Source organism: Hyalella azteca, unplaced genomic scaffold (assembly GCF_000764305.2).
Source record: "Hyalella azteca isolate HAZT.00-mixed unplaced genomic scaffold, Hazt_2.0.2 contig17346, whole genome shotgun sequence".
Lineage (NCBI taxonomy): Eukaryota > Metazoa > Arthropoda > Malacostraca > Amphipoda > Hyalellidae > Hyalella > Hyalella azteca.
Window position 1 is genome coordinate 162601 of NW_025947133.1, and position 14598 is coordinate 177198.

Genomic DNA, 14598 nt, shown 5'->3' on the forward strand with positions numbered 1-14598 from the left:
CATTTAGGCAAATTTTAATTCTATAATTTCCCTAATATTGTCAGTCAAACTTCTAACATAGTTTCGGCAAATGCTACTTGATATTAATTAAACAACACCATATTTTTTAATATAGAATTTTCGGTATTGAAATGGGCAAGCATCTATGTATATGTAAAGTAATTGGGCTGCCAGGAAATAAAAGAAATAGTGAATTTACTGAATCAATCGATTAGATGAAAGTAGCTTTTAATGTCCATGATGATTTTTTCTTTCATTTCCTCGGTATTTTTTGGTTATTTAGAAGCGATTATTGTAACAGTAATTCCGAAATAACTTGCGGTAAAGAACGGATTTCCGGTAAAGTACTTCAGCTGCAAACCTCTTACTTGAAGCTTTCGAATTACTTTTCGTGTTCACTGAACTTCCGTGCTTTTATTTTAATAGTTTTTTCGTATAGTTGCCATGGCCAATTAAACGTAACTAATCTTCGAGAAACGCCACGTCATTTGCTATCACAACAGCAAGAATTACAGTAACTGTCAATTTGATCTATATGATCTAGGAAATGCCTCAGATCACTGCATCTTATGAAGCCAAAAATATTTTATCATGCCTTGCCAGGTATGACGTGCATAGAATGACATTCTACGGATATTTTATCCAGCTTTGGTCGTTCCACAATGAAACAATTTTGTTATACTGTTGAGCAATATTATAGGCTGAACTTGGGTTTTCCAGTATAATACATTCGTAAGAAAATCAATATTAATTCACAAACTTTTAAAATGTGGTGTTTTTTATTCTTCAATTTTGGATCTAGGCATTAAATATGAAGAACGCTCTACAGCAGCAGAACAATGAATGTCCGACACATCCCACCGAACCTCCGCACAACACTGCATGACGAACGGATATGTGGTGAGATCCATATGCTCAGGCAAATTGTCCTTCACAGTACCAGCCATAATTTCACGCTTAAGTGAGCACTTTGTACTCATTTAACTGCGATGAAATTTGCAGTCTCTCTGGTCGTATTTAGATACGTTTATACGATATCAAACTATTCATACATATATTTGAAAGTATCAGAATACGGTTCTCACCATTCATGATTATTGACAGGAATGCAGCATATATAGCAACAAGTCAACGCTATAAGGATTATTATCTTTCTCATAGCTAGTCAACATCCCCTGTCAGAGCTGACATTATTATTGACATGACAAAAAATGATTCGTGTTGAAACATTTTATGAATACCAGATGAATGTTTGGTTCTGAGGTTCAAATTAAATATTGATTTTGAGTCCTGAGGTTAATGTAAAGGCGCTCTGTTGAGCGTTGTTATTGACTTAATTAACAGATAATGTATTTGCTTACGATGCATGCAGAATATTTCTCTTGACAATGATTTGATGCGACAATGCCTAATTGTGTGAGGAGGTGCATTTCGAGAAAAAATTAATTACGAGTACACTATCTATGTTAATGGGAGTTTTGATAGTTCTTTAAAATGGACCAGTATATACAAATGACTGTTAATTTACTGTAAATAAAGTTGTCTGATTATCCGAAAAAATGAATGATGGAAAGAATACCATCCCTCTATAACCGACTGCTTTTATAGTAAAATTATTTTCAGTTTATAATCCTTACCTTCATTCAAGTGTCCGTCCAACGTGCTCTACTAAGCGGTAAAGTGTCCACTCAACGTGCTCGACAAAGCGGTCAAGTGTCCACTCAACGTGCTCGACAAAGCGGTCAAGTGTCCACTCAACGTGCTCGACAAAGCGGTCAAGTGTCCACTCAACGTGCTCGACAAAGCGGTCAAGTGTCCACTCAACGTGCTCGACAAAGCGGTCAAGTGTCCACTCAACGTGCTCGACAAAGCGGTCAAGTGTCCACTCAACGTGCTCGACAAAGCGGTCANTGTCCACCCAACGTGCTCTAAAAAACGGACAAGTGTCCACCCAACGTGCTCTAAAAAACGGACAAGTGTCCACCCAACGTGCTCTAAAAAACGGACAAGTGTCCACCCAACGTTCTCGACAATGTAATGGCGCACGGATGTTTTGTGCAATTACTTCACTGATGCCTGATGGCCTTCGCTACTCATGGTCACGATTTCATGCTGAATTGGTGCTTATTCGCTAGAATTTTGTTGCATGCGAACATTATTTCAGCTATCATATTTCAATATGTTCCAGAGATTTGTTGCGATTCTAGAAGAACCGAAGTCCTTTTCTTGTAATTATAATACAAAATATTAACCATCCCTGAAAGTTACTTTTATGGCAATTGGTCATAATATGTAATCATTTAACAACTGTTCGACTGTCTTTAATACTAGTTATACTAGTATTAAAGTACTAGTATCTACTAGTACTAGATACTAGTATTAATACTAGTATACTAGTGATACTAGTATTAATACTAGTTTTACTAGTGATTAGACTCCTGCGTCTCGAAATAATTTTCTCGAAATGAACCGGGACAGACGAAACGAGACGAGAAAATTCCGGGAAAAAAATAACGGGACAGAGGGTAAAATTTGTCCCGGAATAAACGCTGTCTCTTATACACATCTAGATGTGTATAAGAGAGAGACCTTGTATAGACCATGAGTATACTTGTATACTTCAATGAGGTCCCCACGCAGACGTCGATAACTGAGGCTTGGAAGCTTCATAATCTTCAATCTTTCTTCATAGGACTTGCCCTTCAAGCCTGGAATTATCCTTGTTGCACGTCTTTAGCAAAATTTGTCTGACTAACTGACATGGCAGTTAATTAGTGGTCCGACAAACACCGCAAACCTGTCGATGTATGTATGGCTGAGTATTGAGTCACAAATGTAACTCTTAAGTCTTAACGAAGGCTTCGATGGCACTTATGGGAACCGTACGAATATGAATCGAGTTTATTATGCGTTCGGAACGAATTCAGGCGCCGTGGAGCGCATAGGGAGTAGGGACGCAGTGTCTAGATTAATCGGCCAATTAGTAGAGAGTGGAGTGGAATCCTAGTAAGATATTCTTAATAATACTAAAGCTAGTATTAGATTATCTCTGCCTTTAGTAAAATTTTGTGCTACGCCTGCAGGAAATCTTCACAGTTGCGCAGTTTCCTGAATTGTTATCAAACACTTGGGCTTGTTTAACGTTATTCTTATATTTTTTTATATTTTTTTTGTATTTTAAAATGATGTTGATTTTTCTTTCCAAACTTTTTTGTTGAAGGAGATTGCTTAAGGCAAGATCAATGAATCTGATTCTGTGATTGAGCTGGAGGCAAATTAAAGTCTATCCAGTCGATCAGCCGATGTCACCCGCTACAGCTAGTATGGCCTCCTCCAAACCATCATAGAACACAATTTTTGAAAAAAACGTGTTTTTCCATTTTTATTTGCCTGTCTAGATTAACTACCATATTAAACCACAACATGTATTCGTCGCAAAAATAATTTCAATTGCCGAGCTCCAATCAGAATAGTAAAACGATACGTCTCAAGTTATTATATATATGCAGAGGTGGGCAGTAGCGCGCTACATGTAGCGGCCGCTACATTTTCGGTAGCGGTAGCGGCGCCACATGTAAAGCCATTGTAGCGGTAGCGGTAGCGCCCGCTACATTTAGGGCATGTAGCGGTAGCGGCCGCTACATTTCAAAGTAGCGCTGCCCAGCTCTGTATAAATGTATGATGGTAAGCCAAAGTTTACACCACATCAATAATTGATTAGTCTCGTTATGTCTCGTTAAAATGGCTATAAATTCCGGGAAATTTTAAGGTACCTATTTTAATCGGGACGTCTCGTCTCGTCTCGGTATCGTCCCGGAATTCCAACGGAGGGCTGAAAATTGTCCCGGTTTTTATTGCGAACCGGGACAGAGCCTGTTGTCTCGTCTCGTCTCGTCTCGGATTAATACCAAACGCAGGAGTCTACTAGTGATTCGTGGTTTAGTAAAACGACCCAGACAGATAACTCGGGAAGTGTGATGAAAATAGAAGTATCATTCAACAGGGGACTTCAAATTCTTGAACAATTAGTAAATCCTCTTTAGCACATTTACTTCATCAGAAATGTTGACTGGAAATAAACAGTATGATTCCTGTAAGAATTATGATTCGATGAGAACTGCATGCCATCGGCATTTCACATAATCACGGGGGGAAAATTGTACCTGTTGAATTTCAGCTGCCAGGTTTTGATTGTTTTCATAACTTAAATGAAGAGCAGTGCAGTAGAGGCCTAGCTTTGTGGGTTAGAACCTCTTATGGGGCCCAGCAAGTTAAGTTATCTGCAGAGCATCAATCAGCTAGAGAATCAGTGTGGTGCGAACTTACTCTAAAAGGCAAAGATAGCCTCCTCATAGGGGTAATTTACAGATCACCTAACAGCTCCTCTGATAACAATAAAGTACTAAACAGCCTTTTGCCGAGCATTTCATTCAGCAGGTCGCATACGTTGATCGTTGGTGACTTTAACCATCCAGAAATAGACTGGGCAGATGAATCTTCTCCAAGAGATGGGAATCAACCAGCATCCTTGTTCTTGGAGTCTGTGCGAGACTCATTTTTAATCCAGAACATCACCAAGCCAACCCATTTTAGGGGTAAACAGACCCCAAATATTCTAGATCTTGTGTTTACTTGTGAAGAATCAATGATAGATGAGCTTCGCCACGAGGCTTCGTTGGGCAAAAGCCACCAGCAATCATTGTTTTTCAACATTAAGTGTTGTGCAGAAAAGACGCTTCGGAAGCGTGAACGTTTGAACTTTGCGAAAGGCGACTTTGATAAACTCCNCATTAACCCTGTCTCTTATACACATCTAGATGTGTATAAGAGACAGCCCAAACCCAGTGGGGGGGAATCACACTAACCGAACCTGTTCCTGACTTGACCCAAACCCAGTGGGGGGGAATCACACTAACCGAACCTGTTCCTGACTTGACCCAACCCCAGTAGGCCTATGCAATCAGCCAGTAATCAAATGTGTTGAATGAGTTGAAATGACAGAGAAGGAGGGATGAATTCTAATTAATATCTCATCAATAATATTGAACAATAATTGTTCATTTTCGACAACAAAGCGACAATCAAAACACAACAGGCGGGAAAAGTACAGTCTACAATGAACATAATACGAACGAGAAATCATCGGGATTGAGGAATCCCGCTCTCTAAGTAGCAAGTAAATTTTTTGCTCATCCAGCAGCGATCACCCAGTTAGGGCTGAAAACAGTAATGAGAAAACCTCACCCTGTGATAGATCATTTTTAGCAAACATCTGCGTTTTTCCTTCCTTCTTTTAGACGCTACCTTGTATTTATGTAAGCTGACCTGTAATATGATAGCTACATTTTATCTCGATCGAATATGATGCCTTTTACTTGCTTGCAGAACAGTTCGCATATATAATTACTTCACTGTCGTAATCTAACCAATTGCCCTTTCCCTAAACAAAAATCGCCATCTGAGATGTTGAGAAGATAGATTTTTGGAAAGATTGATCCCGGTAAGCAATAAATTCGATCAGCTTCAACTGCTGATTTCATTATTCACTCAAACATGAGGTTATGTTATCCTTAGTTTAAAAAAGGCTGATTCAAGTTTGCAATTAAACTTAATGTAATTGAATTTAAGAACATGGGATCCGGAAATCTAGTATGGATGAGCAAAAAAGAAATTAAATTAATGTTACATACGTTGCACGAGGAATTTTTTGAACATTTGGATGCTGGTAATTTACTTCTATTCATCATTGAGTACCTAGAAACATGAATAACTTCACAATTGTGCACGGGCGTGTCGTTTCGACGAGATGAAAAAGGGGTTATTATACCTAATCATTTAGGTCGTCCTCTGACGTCTTCACGTTTTGACCATGAATTTGTAGTTTTCATCCTCAAATATTAGACCGATAAGCAATTATTTTAATTTATACTTGGTCTGCAGTGTTTTTTATATATTTTATGTGAGTTTGTTGATTATTTTGTTGCGAATTCGGTCACAATTATTGTCGTGCTCGTTGATATATATAAATATATAGTTAAAATCTGGAAACTGCCAGCTGTACATCGAGAAACTATGCCAAGAAAGAAGAAAGGAATCGTTTGGTTGTAATTCAAATTATTATAAAATTGTTTGATATACAGTGTTCTCGATGGAACAATTCGTTGATTCCATTTCTTGGTATAAAAAGATATATAGTGATGAATACAGCAATAAGTATGTATATATGGAGTATATCGTTTGAAAATGATTCAAAATGAAAGCAAAGCAATTATATTAAAAGTAGCGTAGCTTCATTTGTTACGTACAATTCATTGAAGAATATACCCTATGTAAGCAAAGTTTAGTCTAAAATATTATCAAACATGTTATGGCTCTTTAGTGGCAACACTGCCTTAACATCGGCGCAGAGTTCTTGTTTACTTGTTAATAGGCTGGACTGAGTTCCAAATTCTGTAAAAATGACCCTGATTGATTTGCACGTTGGGAAACTTAATCGTTTCCAGAAAAAAGTTGCTCTCAAAGTTCGTGAGGCCAGGTGAATGAATGAGATGTATTTTAAGGTGTTTATTTGTTAATAACGATAACGAAGCTTGGTGATGCCAGTCACAGTGGCCGTGGGTGGTAGGCTAGCTAGAAACTAGGTATTTTGAGAGTTAGCCAGGAAGCCTTGTAGCTAAGCAGATATTTGTATAATAAGGTACCTACAAGTTGAAAATTTGGTAATCTCTGACAGAACAAGTCCTTACTCACCAGTAGTCAAGTCATCTAAATTATGTGAAGTGCACTTTGACTGAGTAGGTACCTATGTTGAGCTCCAAATTTTTTTTTATCTATAAAACTAGTTAACTTAGGTACTATCAAAAATCACTGTAGCTATTGAATGCAGGACTGGTTATGTATGAATTGTTAGATTGTAACAAAAAAATGAAGGGAATTTATTGCTTCTACTAGTTCTAAATTTTCATTTTGTTACCACCAATACCTAGGTTTTTTAGATTGAAAGTTTAATATAATAGCTTAATACCTGGTAGTTGGTGCCTAGGGTAAATGTGGTATATTCCAACACATTAAAGACGCATTGAGAAATGAAAAACTAGGTAAAAATATAACTGTACCTATGTGTTACTTGTTAGGGTAAACGCGGTATATTCCGACATCGTAGGTAATTCCGTCACCTCTCCAGCTTTTCCTTTATATTAAGCTTTGTTTTAGTTCCATGCGTTCATTGATGGTTGAAATGGTGACGTCATACATTTGCGTGTCGAAATACTGCAAAAACACTAGGTATCGGATGTTGCCACACAAAGTGACGGAATATAGGGATTTGGTAGGTTTCCATTCTAAAGGCTTTTTAATAAATATGGCAACATTTTGTGACGTTCCATCGTTGCTGACGCGTAGTGAAGTGTTTTGAGAGTCATGTGAAGGCAACAGAACTTACGTAACACATACGGTTTTTCTTATAGTTTTTCATTTCTCGATATATCCTTAATGTGTCGGAATATACCGCGTTTACCCTAGTCGTTCCGTTTGCTTTACGCGACTTTCAAAACACTGCACTAGGCGCCAGCAATGATGAAACGTCACAAAGTGTTGCGTCAGATTATCACAGAAGTTCAAATGTTTCAATTATCACAAAAGTTCGAACTTTTCAATGTAGCGGGCGCTACCGCTACACCCACTAGATTGTAGCGGGCGCTACCGCTAGCCTACTGCTACAGTAAAATGTAGCGGGCTGTTGCCATTTTTATTTAAAAGCCTTTAGAATGCAAATCTACCAAATCCCTATATTTCGAAGCTGTGTGTGACTAAATTTGGCACGTTGTGAGACAAATTCCGGCCGCGCTTCAAACTCTACTAGGTAATACGTAATTCCGACATCCTTGTGTTCAAATTCTGATTGCTGTGTAAGCTGTATTGGAATACAACGTGGCTTTGAATTAGAACACTATTGAATATTGAACACTACTTAATTAGGCCTTTAATTAACAGCTATTAAGCTTTTAATTAAGAAATTTCAATTTTTGCACACAGCTTGGAACGAGCTGCGTGTGTCCAATGCAATTTGTGTCGGAATTAGTTTTTGTGTCTAAATCCGTTTCTTAACTTAATCATCTATTAATTTATTTACCACTTGAAATCAGCAAATACAAGTATGCTTGAAGGATTCCTAATATATTCACAGACATATTTAAAAGTCTCAAACCATAACATTCTTTCTAGTTTCTACACAAACAGTTTATCACTATTTGGTAGAGCAAGGTCAACTATCAACTTTGACACATTTTTTGATGATCTCACAGTTCTCATTGGGTGGCATGCACTGTCTCTCTTTGGGTCTCAACATTTTCCTGCCAGACAGCCCAAACCTAGTGTTTTGGCAATAGTTTGGCGCGCAAAGGTATGACGTCACTATTTCAGCCATCAACGAATGCATGAAACTAAGTCGAAGCTTAATATAAAGGAATTTATAGAGATATGTCAGAATTACCGTAAAATGGGGTAACTTAGACCACTTTTTTTCTTATAAATGATGCCATTTTCTTACTAGCTAAATTAAACTTGAATTGAAACGTGCAAAATACAGGTCTATACTCAGAGGGGGTACTCTGACAGGCTTTGAATAATAGCTTTTTTTTCGTGGGTCACATTTTTAATTTTTTAACCTATTAGATATGCAAACTTTTTAAATCTTTCTATTGCATTATGTAGCCTCAGTATTAGGCCTTTAATGCCCATTGACAAAATTTTTCTATGTCAAATAGTTTTTGAGTTCTGGGGGTTTTTGTAAAAAAAATGAAAAGTGGTCTAAGTTACCCCATTTTACGGTACCCATGATGTCGGAATATACCGCGTTTACCCTAGCTGTATTGAGCTTGAAAATATGAATAGGCCTAAGTACCAACTGTGCTATTCCTAGAATTTCTCCCTGCAGCCAAATGGGTTATAATTTTCCAAGCAATTCGTACATTAGGTATAATATTTCTTAAAATAATTTTCGCATTTTATAATAATCAATTTTAAGATTGTTTGCCTTAAATTCTGACTTGAATGCATGCAAGTCAGATGGCAAATTGCATTAGCCATCATTCATTCTGACTTGCATGCATGCAGAAGAATGATGTTCATTCATTGTTCTTATTCATATAATTATAAAACACTAGCATTTTGTTGAGCTATTGTAAGTTGAAGAATCATAGCCTTCATAAATTCCTTCTAGCATTGAATTGATATTATTGACGATCATAGTAAATAAATATTTAAGTTCTACATTCATCTAATATTAATAATATATATAATAATTTGATTTTTCTCTTCCAGGAGAACAACCTATGTCAACAGATGCAAAAAGGGCAAAAGCAGAAGGTAAGCCTAGTAATATTATCCCTAGAAATAAGAAAGATGTTCACCACTCAAATTATCAATTATGTTGTCGCATTCCTAAAAAAATCAGTTGTATGAAATTAATTCAAGCAAAAGTTTGCATCTAAATCTTAACAGATTGTCATTGTTAGTGGTGATTGAATGCTTAAAATTATAGTTTTGCCTAGTATTAATCTTTTTCAGTGATAAGCAGTAGGTAACTCAACTGCAGTATCTCTTGAGTAACAATGTTTCCCTGATGTTAACACTGTAATGGCCAAGAAGAATGTATGCCAAAACCTTGTGTGGACTGGAGTGCATCAAAACATGGAAATGGCATACTGGCTGATGATGTGTTTGATGCATGATAGGCATTTTGTGATGATCTCCATGCTTAACTGATAGCATTATTTGGTCAGTTCTTATCTGGACATGAACAGAGGAATCTCAAATTATAAGAACATCATCTCATTTATTGAGAAGCAGGCATGGAATATGTCTACTTGGTGAGCTGTGACTGAATTTTTTTAGCCGTGGTTTTATGGATTTGCCAGCCATGATTCCATTTCTTTGAGCCATGAATTCCATATCTTGGCCATGAAGAGCCATTTATGAGCTGCAAACTTGTTGTTACCAAGTGTTGTGCAAGTGTTACCCCAAATCTCTAATTTTACCCTAAAAACAGTCAAACAGCAACAATAACATTTGTCTTTACTTTAGTGGCAACTGAACACGTGATAATGCAGTCTGACTGCTCTGATGTGACTGCTACTTTGCAATCAACAAAATGTTCTTGGTTGACTCGCTATGGTTACATTCTGCAGGATGTTTTGGTGGGAGCATTGCAATACTGCAGATTGTGGAAATTGAAAATTTTATGAAATGACATTTTGCAAAGTACAAACCATGATTTTTTCTATCAAACAGAAATGCATGACATTAGAGCCACGAGATATCATGCCTTCTGAAATTTTATGAAATTATAATTATATCCCATTCATTTTGGGAAAAAAGTGGGACTTTTCCCAACTTGTTAAGAAGGGGCTGTGGTGGTGTACCAGGTTTCATTGTGTGGCACAAGAGTTGTTGAAATATTATCTCAGGGGTGATCTGGTCATTGAGCATCCACATGCCAGTCTTTGGTCAGTTGCTAGGTTTATTCAGTTGTGTTAAAAGAGTATCAAGATTCAGATGCTGAAGCTAAAAACTGGAATAGGTCTATTTATTTAGGGTACTTAATTCCACAATAAGGTTCTTCTCAAAGTGTGTAGATGCGTATTCTTTCAACTACAATCGCTTATTTCATGCAGCTCCATCAAGTGCAATGACCCATCAAACATATCTGCAGCTGGTCTTGTGGCATGGTTGTAGTGACCAGATATATCAATATCCCAAACTACTGAACATATTTATATGAAACTTTGTACATGAACTTGAATCAATGTTCTGGTGTGTTTAGATTGTAGAAAATTTATCATTTCAGCCCCAAACACATGTCACAATGCTGTACATGCTAGAATTAGCTGTGGCCAACAAATTCTTTCTAACTACCTAACATATCTTGATGGAAATCACAAACAAGAACTCACTAAAACCTTATGCACATGCTTAGATCATAACATTTTTCCAATTACCACTGCATTCTCAAGTTACATGGCAGATCATTAGACATTGAAACCTGTTATCCAAGAAGTAGTGACCAAAAATTATATCCAAATTTCAGACTTGATTCCAATAAAACCCCTTGCACTCAAACCTTTACTTGTGTCTATGTTGTACATTTTTTGTGCTTAATCTCATTCACTAATTATTGGCTATTGGGTCTTGATGATTTTTAGTCTAAAGGTGACTTCCCAGCAAAAATTTACTGTCGTGGCAGCTTCTGATTTGGATTACCAGAAGCTGGGGTGACTCAAAATTTTGTTAGGGTTAGTGACATGAAACTAATCTCAACATCCATGATAATTATTGATATGTAGGACATAATTTGTGTAGCAGAAATTTTGTGCTCAGGCTAATGGCAAGAAAGCCTGGGTTGTAGATAGGAAAGTACAAATTTTCTGTTCTTGTTGAGTGAGGCTTAATCTTGGATGTTGAGTTGACTATAACCTTACTAACTTTGTGCTGTAAATGATGAATCAATTTTAATGGATTCATTATTTTATGCACCAGAAAAGTACCTCCAATGCCATTATAAATAACATGGTATGAGAATTTAAAAAAATTAATAGGCTTGAAACATGATACTGAAATGGCTACAAATGCTCCTACCTCCATAGGAAAGGTACAGGTAAATGGTAATGTGGAACATTTTAATGTTACTTCCACAAGCCTGGCTAATGAGTTGGTCTTGAAAATGAAATATGTACTTAATTTCTATCAAAGCTTGGATTTTTCACTTACAAGCCTAATTTTTTCTTAGATGCAACACAAAGTAGAAGAAATTTCCATTTATAGAACCAAGTTTCTGCCCACCAGTTGACCGGTGCAGGCCATATGTGGAAATTAACTGAATTGTTTGTTCTTGATGTAATTTATTATTGTTGATAATCTCCTTCAGCCAGCCTCAGCTATACAGTTCTGGAACAGTTATGACTTCAAAATTTGTTTGGGTTTTGTAAGGTCTCAATTATTCATTTGATTCTGTAGAAGCAGTTTTCGTCACTGTGGATCATAGTTCAAGTTCAAGCAAGCATATAAATCTCTCCTAGAGAGTAATGTTCAAATCAATTTATTATCTTGTTCCTTATAGTTATGGTGTTATAGTTGTATTGTCTCATCTTTTCCTTATTTTGATTATTTCTTGGATGACAAGAATCTTAAGAATCCCAATTTAACTAATGCATTTTCATGCAAATATATATTTAATGCAAACACTGTCTAAAATTTTTGGCATTTGTGAACTTTGTGTCCTTCTTCTTATTCTTGTCTCCAACCAATGAAAATTGTGCAATTTTTCTTCAAAGATTTGTGTTATTTTCCATATTTGCTTGTTATTTTATTGTTATAGCGTTCATATATTTAAATATTTCAATTATCAAGCCAGCATTATGTTTGTGTTTCACTAATGAACAACTATCTTGCATCTCATTGATGCATTATGTCTCTTGATATCAATAATATTTGTAAATTTCAACTGTTCATGCGTCTACGTTGTTTGCAGGCTTCATGCCCTGGCTGTGATGTCAGGCTACAGACGCGGCCAGCGTAGGCAGCACGAACAGACCGCCATCTTGCACGTCGAGGGCTCCCGCACCAAGAACGACGCCGCATTCTACGTCGGCAAGAAGTGTGCTTTTGTTTACAAGGTTTGCCACGATCATCACTATTAAGTTTCTTGGTTGATTGCTTGAGAGCTGCATGAATGACTTGAATTGGATCTATAGTGTATTTCTACCTGTGGTAAGCTGTAATCAGAATTTCAAACTTATCCTCGCAGCCTCGGAAAATATTTCGATGTTTGGAAACTCTTACTGATGTGAAACTATAATACATGACATAGCATTCAGCAGTTAGTTATACACATTTTTTATTTTCCCATTCAACTTTCTTTGTAATGTTATGCTCATTCCTTATCATCCTCAATATTTCTACACAAGATATGTAATTGATTTCCCCATTTCTTTTGGCTCCGTATCAATTCATTTCAAGTAACGGCAACGGAGTTACATGAAAATTATGTAGTTTAGAGGTTAATTTTTACTGCGGATCTGACGTTGACTGTTGTGCAGGGCCAGCGCAAGACCGGCAAGGATGCCAAGAAGACCCGTCCTTTCCGCGCCATCTGGGGCAAAGTGACTCGCTTGCACGGCAATGCTGGGTCCGTCCGTGCCAAGTTCTCCACAAACCTTCCCCCCGCGGCTATTGGCAAACGCGTCAGGATTGTGAGTATTACTCAAATATCTCAATCACGGAGTTAAAGCTGTCCTGTCCTTAAAATTTTCTTACGACAATTTACCACAAATGTTTTTAACAACACAAATCTTTGGTAAATTATCTTGTGAATTTTTTAGTAACCTTGTTAGAATAGAAACCTAAATTATCATTAACTTGCGCTTCGTAAAATATACAACTTACTGTAATGCCCTGCAATTATTGTCAATCATAGACTACCGAAAAAATTGTATTAAAAACTTTATGGGCTTCCAGCTGCAGCAGTAACTTTTTTTCTTTATATGACATTTATTTCCAATAAAGCAAGAAATTTTAGAAGGAAATGTCTTGAATGTTATGGTAATTCTCGTTCTTACTTCATAAATGAAGCTTTTAATTATGGCGAACCGTTGATTGGTTGCCTGCAATTGCTGTAATGAGTTAAATTCCTTGAAATGACAAATTTGGAAAAATCTGTGATAAAAATTTCTGCCAATATTTTCCCTACGTTATTAAATAATTGCTAAAAGTTCACGTTCATTAAAACCACTGACTTTTATTTTTTTCTTTTCAGATGTTGTATCCTTCCAAGATCTAAGCCAATAAAGCTTATGGATAAAATATTCTTTCATTACCTCGAACTGCGTTCTATTAAAAACTCGAGAGGCAAGAAAGGTTCTTCTAATCTAGGTTCATTTTGTCTTCAGATCGCACTTGAATTTACAATATTAAAATCATGGGCACTCGTTCAAGATTTTTTACTCGATCATGGAAGCTTTGTTCATAAAATGTTAGAAATGAATTTCACCATCATTTTGTAGTTATTAGCCATCATTGCAACTTTGATTAGTTTTGATTGACATCTATCTGAAACCTAAAGACTGACGTGAATCGAGGAATATTGCAGATCAATGACAAACTACACGCGCAATTCATTGAAGTCTATTTCAGCGGATCAGGTCGACTAAGCCGTCTGGTCTTGGACATGAATAAATTATTTAGTTGGAAGTTGCATTAAGATATCCCACGATGGGATTAGGGCGTAATGACCCAAACCGTTTCCAGCGTTAGGCCTTCGAATCTGCCAGCTGCCATTCGACACTTGATTGTTGCAAAGTTCGGGAAGCAGAGAGCGAGAGTTGGAAGGGGAATCGTTTGACTTGGCTATAACTCTACGATTGAAGCTGTAGAAAAAGTTTTTGAGAAAATGATTGGATGTGGAATTATTATTATTATACCCTTCAATACTCCGCGATCTACCGTCGCCGTTCCCCATACACCATTCAGTCGTTTACATTATAATATTCATTTAATCTTGGGTTAACGATGTTTCACTATTAATATAATTTTGACCCGATTGCG

General features: G+C 36.8%; 1 protein-coding gene across 1 annotated transcript; it reads left to right on the forward strand.

Moving 5' to 3' along the window:
* Positions 1–6363: 6363 nt before the first annotated feature.
* Positions 6364–13852, forward strand: LOC108677296 (60S ribosomal protein L35a). Its single transcript, XM_018165508.2, has 5 exons — positions 6364–6535; positions 9322–9366; positions 12527–12671; positions 13095–13247; positions 13811–13852. The coding sequence occupies exons 1-5, from the start codon at positions 6459–6461 to the stop codon at positions 13832–13834; spliced, it is 444 nt and encodes a 147-aa protein (XP_018020997.1). The 5' UTR covers positions 6364–6458; the 3' UTR covers positions 13835–13852.
* Positions 13853–14598: the final 746 nt, after the last annotated feature.

Coding starts and splice junctions, on each gene's coding strand:
- LOC108677296 (XM_018165508.2), top strand. CDS start 6,459: ATGACCCTGATTGATTTGCACGTTGGGAAACTTAATCGTTTCCAGAAA. Junction 6,536..9,321: donor CTCAAAGTTCGTGAGGCCAG/GTGAATGAATGA, acceptor TTTCTCTTCCAG/GAGAACAACCTATGTCAACA. Junction 12,672..13,094: donor AGTGTGCTTTTGTTTACAAG/GTTTGCCACGAT, acceptor ACTGTTGTGCAG/GGCCAGCGCAAGACCGGCAA.